This window comes from Aplidium turbinatum, chromosome 1 (genome assembly GCF_918807975.1).
Source record: "Aplidium turbinatum chromosome 1, kaAplTurb1.1, whole genome shotgun sequence".
Lineage (NCBI taxonomy): Eukaryota > Metazoa > Chordata > Ascidiacea > Aplousobranchia > Polyclinidae > Aplidium > Aplidium turbinatum.
Genome location: NC_137472.1, coordinates 21,675,534 through 21,688,758, shown reverse-complemented (window position 1 = coordinate 21,688,758; position 13,225 = coordinate 21,675,534). Strand labels below are relative to the sequence as shown.

General features: G+C 37.8%; 1 protein-coding gene across 1 annotated transcript in view; it reads right to left on the bottom strand.

The window, feature by feature from the left end:
* LOC145769602 (rho GTPase-activating protein 5-like) overlaps positions 1–13,225 on the bottom strand; it is a 67,129-nt gene that overhangs the window by 31,913 nt on the left and 21,991 nt on the right. Inside the window, exons 6-8 of the mRNA XM_082581270.1 lie at positions 6,242–6,413; positions 2,991–3,183; positions 2,084–2,306 (exon numbers count right to left, since the gene is read on the bottom strand). Of these exons, the coding sequence (XP_082437396.1) occupies positions 2,084–2,306; positions 2,991–3,183; positions 6,242–6,413 (588 nt within the window). The remainder of the gene's footprint in view (positions 1–2,083; positions 2,307–2,990; positions 3,184–6,241; positions 6,414–13,225) is intronic.

Sequence of the window (13,225 nt, the reverse complement as noted above, 5' to 3'; positions counted from 1 at the left end):
TACTCCGCCATGCTTCTGAGATCAGAAGTCATAAAACCACCCACAGGAGGCTGAGAACAGGTAGTCGTTCAATCGTTATCTCGTCCTGCTTAAAAATCATGAGACTAACACAACACCCAAAAGCTAGTTCTCACCAACAACGTTCCATCCTCTTACTGGAAACAAACTCCATGTATGCAAACTCACTTTTGACACCGCATTGACTGCATCACGACAGTGCCAGAAAATAAGCACGATTTACAAGTAGCAAAAATCATTCGCACCTTCAAACGTTCAAATACGTGAAGTACATAGGAGATTAGGAGAGAAGGCAAATGAAGACCACCAAAATCGTAGGAAAGACATAATTAACTTAAAAACCTCAAACATATTCTTTATTTAGTACGTCTACAAGGGGGCGTATAACCTGGTAGATTCAAGAAAACCATATGACAGAGACCAAGTTACGCTATATTTGCTGTCCAATGTGTCACTAGACAAGAAACGTTCTGAAAAAAGGGTATATAATAATTTTATTTTATTAACTTGACATTGGGTATTACAATATTATTGTTAATACAAATAATAGTATAATACCGTATATATAATGCAATAATAACATTATGCCTTTATATAATAGGTAGAACCGTGCATACTCAATTCATCGGTGCAAAATCAGCGAAGAAACAATCTATGCTGTACATAATTTACAAAACGAAAACCCAACTCTTGAGAAAACACTCCATCCAACCATCCTACTAATGCCGGATCTGCCGCACAGGGTTTATTGCAAGGATCAGCTTCACAGTCATCTTCGAAGCCAAGCACAGACAAAAAAAACTAATTCGAACCTGATTGCTACATGAAGGGGGAACGTTATCATAAATTAATGACATGATGTTGCCAGAGCAATCAGGCGTGCTAGACTAAGAAGGCCCCCTTTCAAGTCATTGCAAAATATAACACTTTTCAATTTGAAGAACGCGTCCTACATAAGAATTTTTGCACCTTGAGCATAACCTTGAGGTATGAGTAATTTTAATTTAAAAACATATGTTGAATGAAGGCATTCAGGTCACGCAGCAATGGCAGCATAAGGTCGTGTACCAATTTAAATATCAAATCAAAGTGATCAGTCTGGCAACACAAGCCACCACCGTGAAGCCGCTTTTCGCAATATTGTAGCAGAGCGGAACACCTTTTCTGAACCTTTTATATTGAACACTGGTCTGAATTTACATCGCATATTAAACTAGTAGTAATAATTTTTCTCCGTCTTGTTTCACAAGTGCAATGCGAGTGTGAACACAGAGCAGCTACAATAAACTCAAAATAATATCACTTTACTCGATAAACTAAAGTGCAAATAAGCATATAAATCAAATTTTGGCGTGCAACAACAAAGCACTTGTAAGACAGCTTTTTGGTTTATGGACGTGGGTGCAACAAAAGGAGTTCAAATGCAAGTGAAAATTTCAAACGTCTAAGTCCAGTGTATAGATCAGCGGTCGGCAACCTGCGGCTCCAGAGCCGCATGCGGCTCTTTTATCTCTGCGCTCTGGCTCACGCGGATGCGCTATGCACTGAAGTTCAGGAGCAGAAATCATATTAACTGCGTGAAATAAATCATTAAAAGAATTTGTCTATGTTTAAATCTGACCATGAACCGATTAGTTGTGTTTCCCAGTCATGTTAAAAGTTGACAGCTGTTGGAATGGTAACTACAAATCAGTTCTACAGGGTGCGGCCGAATAACTCGAACAAAACGCCTTCCTGTAAGCGTTAGGTTTTTGCTGTAAGCAGTCAGTTAGATGGTGCGGATCCGAGCAGGTTTTAGTTTGATGGAGACGAGACCAAATGGCTCTTTAAATGCTAAAGGTTGCCGACCCGTGGTATAGATAAACGTCCGCTTAAATTCTACAACACGTTTACCAAACTTTCTAGTTTAAGGTTCCAGTCTTACCGAACGTTGACTGACGAACGTCACTTGTTAGTTGAAGCTACATAATTAAATAAAGTCAAGTGCAAAAAAGGTTAACCATTTAAATTAGTAGCACTGAGCACTTGAAGCAAACATAGAAACGACCTTAACAAGTACACTAACCTCGTCAGATTGTGACAACATTTCTCGAAAATTTTTTTTCATTTCCGAGTATTGTTGCCTTGTTTCCAATTCTTGCTTGTGAAACAGAAAATAACGCTCAGCATCAGCGGTTTGCATGAGTTCGGAAGGAATGCGGCGATCCTCCAGCGACTCCATGTGAGGATTTTCATACCAAGGAAGGTTCCCACCTCCGTTATCAAGATCTTCTAACGGCACAATCCAACTGCATAGCAAAACAAAAATAGGTGAAAAATAAATGCATGGTTTTCTTAAAGTTAAAACGCCAAGATTATTCAGCTGGAAATCAAAACTTTCCTAACTGATCGTGCGCCAATATGCAAAATATTTCCAATAAACACAATGAAAAAATGACCTGGCGATCACTTTCGAAATGCGTAAACTTAAAACAAATAATGTAAAGGAGCATGCACATTTTGGTAAGCCTAATTCCACTTATTAATGAGAAAAACGATATTTTACTTGGACTAATTTATAGATTGTAATGATTGTTTGTATCATCTCATGATCAAGAACATATGAAATGGTTTAAATTATTGTTGATGTGTACAACAATTGAATACAATTTTAAAATCACTGTGAAAACTAGCAACATGGTTGCGAACGATTTAAAATTACTTTGCAGCAAAAACTACTGATAACGAATAAAACAAGCGATGCTAAATGGCAAATATAAATTTACATTCTAATCGATTATGTTTACCCTAGGCTTGGTCACTGTCTTTCATGACCAATGTAAAGCATGCTGAATCGAGTACTCGCTTTAAAATCAGAGTGGTTATTCCAGATCTGAAATCTATGCTTCTCTTAAATTTCCCACGACAAAGGAAGCATCCATTTAATCGGGCCAAATTGATGTGTTTTCCATAATGTAAAGTCATGTCCTTACTTGCTGAACTCTGGGTTAGAAGTCATAGCTTGGAGAGTTTCACTCCACGTTCCGTGAACACAAGACAGATCAGACAAGATCATTTTCAAGGCTCGAGGGAAGAAGCGGAAATATTCATTCTGAAGGTTCAAACGATATTCATCTCGCAGACGGTTGACGTGCTTACGAAATATCTTGGAAGCCGCATTCTTGCCTAAGAAAACAAATTTATATTACAAAAAACATACTGTAAAATAAAAACGAAAAACACAATGCCCAAGCAAATCACTGGTTGAAAATCTCGGAATGGCCCGTTTCGGCGAGTCCGATTCCGCTAGTCCGATTCGGCGAGAGCCTTTTTCGGCGAGTGCCCTATTTGGCGAGTTTTTGAAATTTTATATTTGAAAGGGAATTAATTATCGGGTACCGTAGCCTAACTGTTTTCACATCGTTTTAACATCGCTAAACGTGCAGAAAATAATAAAAATAAAATGCTTGAACTATTAAATTAAAATTCGTCATGTCAGTTCAGTTGCTTTTAAGGTAGTAGCGACAAAACGCGAACGTTAAAACGTGCTTGTGACCAAAGTAAGTTATTGAGTTGAAAGAAATTTGGCACGGTTGCAACACCTTCAGAAAAATTTAAGATATGAAGGGAAAATAAAAAAAGAAAATGTTACAAAAAAAAAATCATGTTTATATCTATAAGTTAGTACTTTTGAATAATTAAAATGATTAGTATGGATCAACAAATGTGTGGCCTACAGCTTGGATTGAAAGGAAATTATCGGGTACCATAACCTAGTTATCCCGACCAGCAAAAATTGCCGTTCTTACATCGTTTTAACGTCGCTAAACGTTGAAATTGTGTAGAAAAGAGAACTTTGCTGACTAGGATACGTTGAAACTGGGAAACATTCACAGAAGCCCTTCCATTTGTTTCAAGAACCCATTTAGCCTAACAGTTCATTTGTACAATGATTCAACGTCTGAATACATTATCTTAAAAATGCATAATCTTAAAAATGCAACGTATCGAAGGGCTTCTGTGAATGTTTCTCAGTTTCAACGTATCCTAGTCATCAAAGTTCTTATTTCTACACGATTTCAACGTTTAGCGACGTTAAAACGATAGGCCACACGTTTGGTTAGCCTTTTCATTCTGTTACTACAATGTAAAAATGAACTGTTAAGCTAACTGGGTTCTTGGAACAAATTTTTGCTGGTAGGGATAACTAGGCTACGGTACCCGATAATTTCCTTTCAATCCAAGCTGTAGGCCACACATTTGTTGATCCAATAACTATTCAAAAGTACTAACTTATAGACATTAACATGATTTTTTTTTTTGTAACATTTTCTTTTTTTTATTTTCCCTTCATATCTTAAATTTTTCTGAAGGTGTTGCGACCGTGCCAAATTTCTTTCAACTCAATAACTTACTTCGGTCACAAGCACGTTTTAACGTTGGCGTTTTGTCGCTTCTACCTTTTTCTACACGTTTGCTATGTTGACGTGTATTGTTTTTGATATCATGATCAGAAAGAAAAACAACTGAACTGACATGACGAATTCAAGCACGTTTTAACGTTTGCGTTTTGTCGCTTCTACCTTTGCTATGTTGACGTGTATTGTTTTTCATATGATGGTCAGAAATAAAAACAACTCAACTGAACTGACATGACGAATTTTCATTTAATTGTTCAAACATTTTATTTCTATTTTCTCTGCACGATTTCAACGTTTAACGACGTTGAAACGATGTAAAAACGGCAATGATAAATAGGCTACGATACCCAATAATTTTCTATTTTTTTCTGTACGATTTCAACGTTTAGCGATGTTAAAACGATGTAAAAACGACAATTATAATTAGGCTACGGTACCCGATAATTTCCTTTCAAAAATTTCAAAAACTCACCGAATAGGGCACTCGTCGAAAAAGGCTCTCGCCGAATCGGACTCGCCGAATAGTAGCAGACTCGAAAATCTATTGCTTGCATGTCGTGTTGTTTCTCAACCAGGGTTGTAATACCCTGTCACTCCGTCAGCTACCCGAGCGAGTTATTTTTGTTTTTTTATTTTATAAAAAACTCATTTTTTTAAGGACGTGGCTGGGTTTATCAAACTAGTGTTGCCAGATGAAGAATTCTGCTTCAATTTGAGAAAACTTCAAAGCTGTTTAAAGGCCTACTAAATGAAAATTTCTAACGGGAATTAAGCATTAAAATGAGTAAACTAAACATTCAAGAAAAATTACCCAAAAGAAAATTGTTTTCAATGGCGCTGGCAAGGCCCAAAGTCCAATGTTTCATTTATTTTCAAAATAACCAAAAATGCAAACACTGCTCGAAAATACGTCACAAAAGAGAGCAATAACAAAAGCCACGTTACCACATCTGATGTTTTTAGCAAACTGTCTGATGTTTTGATGTTGAAATCTGATGTTTTGATGTACATACATACATAGCCTACAGTCAAATTGCCCGCAGTAACAATTATTGCGAGATCAGCTGATTGCTAGTCTCTAGTGACGCAGACTGTACAGTCGCACGCTTTGCTGCTCAAGCCCAATCTCGTTTTGAAAGCTATGACAAAAGCACGCGCGCAATGGTGGTCAGACCGCAATGGGGCAAAATTTTATTGAAAATCGTTTTATGGTAGCATGTTAAACAGAAAGAACATGGAAAATCGCCAAGTCAGGTTTTTCCTTTAGTATCCCTTTAACAAAAAACTTGTAACAACAGCAACACCTGTGCCAGAAGCCCAGAACAAAGCATTTTCTCAAGATTCTTAAAAGTTGAATTTTCAACAACTAGGTAATCAAATAACTACTCCAAAGTTTGGGTGTTTATCGGAATTGTTACCTTTTCTAGCATTCATTTTGTTGCAACTATTGCTACAAAAAATTGAAATAAAAACAAATTCTTGTTACACTTAGCAGGCTTAGCAACGAGAATATGATTTTTCATATGAGCATAATGAGTATGATTTTTCACATGGATGTACATATCACATAATAATAGTGAACTTATTCTTAAACCAACAAACAAATTTTACAAAAAAATTGTTTCTGCTAATTTTACGTGATAAACACATTATTGTCCACAAAACACAGCTTTTAACTTAAAAGCCGTTTTATTTCCTAAAGCCCAGGCGGCTTGGTTTTATTAAAAAAGAGGTTTTTTTTACAACCCTGTTCCTAACCCTATTATATTAATTGTTACTGCATAGTACACATAAAAGGATGAAAACTATTGATATCAACAAACCTTCCAGTTCAACGTAATGCAGATACTGCGTTTTATTTTCCAACATGCGCCTAACGACCTGCCATGTCTCATGGTAGTCGGTCACTTCACTTTCCAATAAACTCTCAAGTTGTTCTTTTGCATCTTTCAATATGTCCTTTCTCATATGAGCCGCGTCTTCAAAGGAGATAATCTATTGACAATATCACAGTGGTAAGATAAGCTGGACAATGGACATACATCATCTAAAACTTCACTAATCACTAGTAGACTTTTTCGATAGTAATAATAAAAAAAAAAACGTGAAGAAAGGCATTCTTCCCGGCTATCAGCACAAGGCTGATTACTCACTAGCACAGCGAGCAGCAGTAACGCTTCGCTAACCAGAACGGTGTAGCTTCCACGCTAGCCATTGAGACCTCCAATAAACGTTTAAGTTTTTGGCAGCCGATTGTATTGACCTTCACATTGACCTACCCCAGGCACCTGCTGGTTTTGTTGGCTCTTTCTTTCCACAAAGATAAGAGTTAAACTGACTGGTAAAGCGGCGGTCGATTACTCAAGTGGCAAGAATACGGTGCGATACTGATGAGCCCAGCCTCATGGGCGAAACACGTGTCTATCGCTGTCTATTCGATGCTACAATCGGCTGCCAAAAACTTTAAAAAAAACATTAGAATGTGTAATATGACAAAGGATACAATATTAAAATAAGACTTTCAAAAATTGTTTCATCAAAGTTTTTAAAATCCACCTCTGTGTTAATAAAGACCATTTTTGCCAGTTAATTTAGACATGTTATCTATGGACATCTTTTTACATGAAGGATAAAGTAAAAACGTTTCATAAAAACTTGACGTTTTTGCACTCATATTATTAGCTTGTTGATTAGTCCTTGTAACGTCAACCGTAATTCGATTAAAACCTATATGGCACCAGAGATTACTTACATTTATACCACTGAAGATGAAGACAGTGCAGTTTTCGAAAAAATTGTTTACTGAACATAACTTTAGTATCTACGTTTTGGGCTCTTAATTTTTTGAATAGATTAACCAAGCGTTCCAATCATTTTACTAGTAAGCTAGAGCACATGTGCATTTGTGCAATGAAGGTAATATATACAAATACACAAGCTTTGTGCAAGTCTATCACAATACATATTACATTAGTTTTGTTGTTTAAAAATGAAATTATGCACCATGCACATTGCACACAGACCAGTGACTCTCAACCCTTTTTTGATATGCCTCTCTTTAACAATGATTACATGTTCTGTGTCCCCTCCACCCCTTTCCTGCGTCCCCTCCACTTCCAAGCTCCGTCTGTATATATAGCCCTACCTTGACATGCTGTCAAGAATTCAAGGGCACAATTAGGAAGTCTGAATGTGCAAAGCTTATTACGTTGTAGAGGTACTGACTACTGAGGTGAGTGAAAAGCTAGCTGAGAAAGAGGAAGGTAGATGCTTGCTGTTTACAGGGACTTCGATGGAGTTGCAAAGGAGCCCAGTTTTCAGGTGTCAAAGGAATGAGATACAAGTTGTGGTGGTAGGGTAATGAAATTGGGACAGGAGTACTGGAGGAGTTGGGATTTTAGTCTGGGTTTTTTTTTCCGTCATTGACCGATTTTTTAGCAAAATGTCGGAAAAAAATTACAGTCAATTCGGTCAAAATGTCCGAAAAAAAAAAAACTATACGTTTCTTAGTGAAACTTAATGTTGTAGCTAGCCAGAAAGTGCAAATTTAGGTTTGTATCAGTTACTTAAAGGAAATATTTTCCTCAGAAAAAATGACCGAAATAAATAAAAAATGACCGAATTTTTTCAAGCTAGTTCGGACAAATGACCGAAAAGTCTCAGCGAAAAAAAAACAAAACAGGATTTTAGTGTGAAGAGCTTTCTAAAAAAAAATTGAGGTTCGTAAACAGAGTGATATAGTCTGGGAGCCTACGACAGAAGATTTCACCCCATAAGGTACAAAAGGTTTGACCCCTTGAAGTTACTGGGGTCAACCATGTCACTCACAAAAAGTATGGAAGATTGACCGCACCGGGTGGATCTGGACCCTAGAGCCCCCTAAAAAGCCCAAAAAGGGGGTTAATTTCACCCCATAAGGTACATGGACCAAACTTGGTGAAAACGAAGTTCTATGTCAAGACATCACAAAAATATCAAATCTAACAGTATTTTCGGGTGGAAAGGTGATGTAAGACCCCCCTAAAAGTGACCCCCCAGGGGGTTAATTTCACCCCATAAGGTACATGGACCAAACTTGGTCAAAACGAAGTCTTATGTCAGGACATCACAAAAATATCAAATCTAACAATATTTTCGGGTGGAAAGGTGATGTAAGATGACTTCAAAGTGACTTCCCTCAATGTGACCCCCTCAGAAGGTGTATTTCACCCCATAAAGTACATGGACAAAACTTGGTCAAAATGAAGTCTTATGTCAGGACATCACAAAAATATCAAATCTAATAATAGTTTTGTTAGGAAAGATGATGTAAGACTCCCCCAAAGTGACCCCCAGGGGATTAATTGCACCCCATAAGGTAGGCTACATGGACTAAAGTAGGTTAAATCGAAGTCTTATTTCACGGCATAACAAAAATATCAAATCTAACAATATTTTCGGGTGGAAAGGTGATGTAAGATGCCTTCAAAGTGACTTCCCTTAATGTGACCCCTTCGCAAGGTTTATTTCACCCCATAAAGGGCGAAGGCAGCTTTTAGCCAATTATGGCAGCTTTTTACCCATTAGGCAGCTTTTAGCCAACTCGGACAAGACAAAGAAATTAGTGAAGACACTATCATCGCAATAGAGAACTTTGTGTGTAACATGTGCAAAAACAAGAAAATTAATTATGTCAAAGAAGTCCGTTTACAAATCGTTTTAGACAGCTACAAACCCAAAAAAGAAAATGAAAGGATATCATGCATACCAGAAGCTACTGTAGATAGTATAGTACTCTACCACTTTGTTCACGAGTACTTCTCCAGAAGACAAGGCGCACACATCTCATCACAAGACGGTGGTTATCTTCAACTAGAAGTGAACAAGCAGCAACATCGCTGCTAGAGTATGGCTGGAAAGAAGAAGGAGGTTGTTATAAAGTGGTGTGGTTTGAAGGTAAAGCTTCACCTTCATCTTTAGATGTATCTGCGTGGAATCTGATCTCATCCAGAAAAGTCAAGAAAAAGGTAAACAGCATTGGATTTCGCTTGGGTTACCCTTTATAAATATAAAACTTTCTCCTGGTCTATCCGTCATTTACTTTCTTACTGTAAACATTAGCCAATAACTGGCTGTATAGTTTCGTTTTAGGAACCTGTAACCAATAATTTCTGCAATCTTGAGAAAAATGCCTGGGTGCACTAAATAACTAATAAATGTTGAACTTTTGCAGTAAATAGTAAGTTGCAATGTTGCATTGTTCGAAGAAAAATAGACGTCTGTAAAAGATAATAAAATTATTATTGTATGTTACGCATACCTGTAGTGGCAGTGGCGTATTTAGAAAGTTTGTTAGGAGGGGGGCCAAGACATTGTGTCAGTCAGCCGCATAGCGGCTGGAGGCCAATAGGGGTAGTCTCAACGGAAGTACATGGAAAACTCAAATTTGGTGAAAATGGTTGTTAATTGTTTCAAAATTTTTCTACTTGGGTAAAAATTAGACTTGTTTGATCCTTTAAATAGGTGGAGTAGGCTATACCAAAATGTCATATCATGCGTCAGAATGGGGGGAGAGGGTTAGCTGAAGCCATCAGATAGGAGGGGAGGGGGTCCAAAATCAAGAGCGAATCCGCAGAAGTAAGTTACTGTTCCAATCAATGAACCAACAAAAGATATCAAACACTTCAGAACATAAACAATAAGTTAGGCCTTCCGACCTCGAACACCTTTTGAACATTCTCGGCGATTCGCAATGACAATTTACAGTTTAATGCGATGGCTGCGCTTGGCAAATATATCAATGACTGCATCATACTCGAGTATAATATCCTTGTTTAAATACATCTGAGCTAGTAGACCATCCAAACGTGGCTCGGTCATGGTCGTGCGTTAATAATTTTGCAGGTACTTTAGTGAACTGAAACATCGCTCATTGGAGGCAGTTGTAACTGGAAGCGTAGCAAAGATTCGAAGTAATTTATGGATAATTGCCGAGTTATTCAACAGCTTGACACGCATCCACAAGAGTCGCATGCCTTTTATCCACAGAAATTGCAAGCCGATTCGCTCTTCGTAATTTAATAGTAGCTGCAAAGCAATTGCTTGGTTCAACATCCAGCATTTCATGGTAGGCATGGTAGAAGTCGAAAATCTCGTCGATCGGGCAGTCCTCATCTTCATGAATCAATGAAGGCAGATATATCATGTGCTGACTTTAAAAGCTAGCGAGCAGTGCTCATTGAATCTCTCGTGAATTTATGCCATGCAATTGTGAAGAAAAGGAAGAAAAACTGTTTGTTTGAAATAGATCTCAGCAGTTTCAGCTGGAATGTTAGGTTAATGTTGTTGTCTAGATGCTCTCCGCGGCATTCGGATTTCTTCGCCAAAAACTGAGCAAGTCTTGCCAAAAAGTTGGTGAAAAAGCCTATTATCGCCCCTTAGGTCTTGTGACACAGTTGCGCAGGATGAATCATTCAAGCAATTATGTCTTGCGCTACAACTTTTTTTTTGCAAAATTTATGATTTTTTTTTACCTGATCATTAGGGGGAGGCCATCGCCCCTTATCCTCCCCCCTAAATACGCTACTGTTAGTGCATAATAGCAAATGTTTCGTACAGTCTTTATTTCTCTGTATATAACAGGAGAATTGTATGAATCTGAAGAATAAGACGAAGAAAGTGAAAGCGACAGCAGTGACAGTGAAGAATAAAGAAACGACTATTTACATTTACACAAACAATCTCTGTTTATGAATGAACAGTTACAACAACTGATTGGAGACATGAAGCAAATGGCATTAAACAAAAATTTACTACATTGGGTTTATTGGGTTATTTATTGTAGCAGCTGGAAAATGTTCATTACTGCCTGAATTAACGTTCCAAATGATTCATTTCGAAACGTTTTGATTTGGATAGTCAGTTGTTCGATTAAGTCAACATTTAGTGGTCGTATCAAGATCTTGGATCAATTTTCTGGCTACTGTAGCCTATATGCTTGTTATGTACTTTCTGTTTTTGGTGTTACAAAGCCATGTATTGTCATGTCCTGTTGCCTTTTTTCGATTGGCTAAATATGATTTATACAAAAACTTATTGTAAAGTAGGCTATAGTTCCATTTCATGCATCATGGGACAGCTTGTGAATGTATTTCACCAAAACCTACATAAAAATATTTTTAAATTTAATCCATTCGTACTGTCCTGGCATAGCACTTCCGTTACACCAAGGTTGGTTCGAGTAAGGGATGAAGTAAATTAAACCAGAAGGAGATTCACTTTTGGGTAGGTCTATCACCTTCCCAACTGAGAGTATTGTTAGATTTGATATTTTGTGGTGTCCTATAAGACTTTGTTTTGACCACGTTTGGTCCATGTACTCTATGGTAAAATAAACCCTCTGGGGGTCTCTTTGATGACATCTTACATCACCTTTCCACCCGAAAATATTGTTAGATTTGATATTTTTGTTATGCCGTGAAATAAGACTTCGATTTAACCTACTTTAGTCCATGTAGCCTACCTTATGGGGTGCAATTAATCCCCTGGGGGTCACTTTGGGGGAGTCTTACATCATCTTTCCTAACAAAACTATTGTTAGATTTGATATTTTTGTGATGTCCTGACATAAGACTTCGTTTTGACCAAGTTTGGTCCATGTACTTTATGGGGTGAAATACACCTTCTGAGGGGGTCACATTGAGGGAAGTCACTTTGAAGTCATCTTACATCACCTTTCCACCCGAAAATATTGTTAGATTTGATATTTTTGTGATGTCCTGACATAAGACTTCATTTTGACCAAGTTTGGTCCATGTACCTTATGGGGTGAAATAAACCTTCCGAGGGGGTCACATTAAGGGAAGTCACTTTGAAGGCATCTTACATCACCTTTCCACCCGAAAATATTGTTAGATTTGATATTTTTGTGATGTCTTGACATAAGACTTCGTTTTGACCGACTTTGGTCCATGTACCTTATGGGGTGCAATTAACCCCCTGGGGGGTCACTTTTGGGGGGGTCTTACATCACCTTTCCACTCGAAAATACTGTTAGATTTGATATTTTTGTGATGTCCTGACATAGAACTTCGTTTTCACCAAGTTTGGTCCATGTACCTTATGGGGTGAAATTAACCCTTTTTGGGCTTTTTAGGGGGCTCTAGGGTCCAGATCCACCCGGTGCGGTCAATCTTCCATACTTTTTGTGAGTGACATGGTTGACCCCAGTAACTTCAAGGGGTCAAACCTTTTGTACCTTATGGGGTGAAATCTTCTGTCGTAGGCTCTCGGTCTAATAGAGTAATGGCAATGGAGTTTGAGCAAATAGTGATGAAAGTTGTTTGTGCTTAAATGCAACACAAAGCGGAAGATCTGATGCAGAAAAGGGAAGATTTTATGACAAAATGGCCCATTAATGAAGCGCAAAAAGTGATCCGGAAATTGTATTGGGTCTTGGGGACTTTAATGGGCACGTTGGCAAACAAATCGATGGGTTTGAAGGTGTCCATAAAGGGTTTGGGGTGGGCAAAAGAAATCGTAATGGAAGGCGACTACTTGAGTTCTGTGACGAATAGGATCTGTGTGCTGCAAATACCGAGTTCAAGAAAGAGGAAAGAAGAAAAGTGACTTTCAGTGAAAGTGAAACTGAAATTGACTTTGGGTTAGTAGGCTATGCAAAAAAAACAGAAAACCGATCAAAGATGTGAAAGCATACCGTGCAAACTTCAACACAGATTGGTAGTCATCGACTTGGACAAGAGAAGTCTGAGAGAGACTGTATTAATATCATTCCAAGCAGAACACAGCTTCTTAAAAAGTGGTTCATA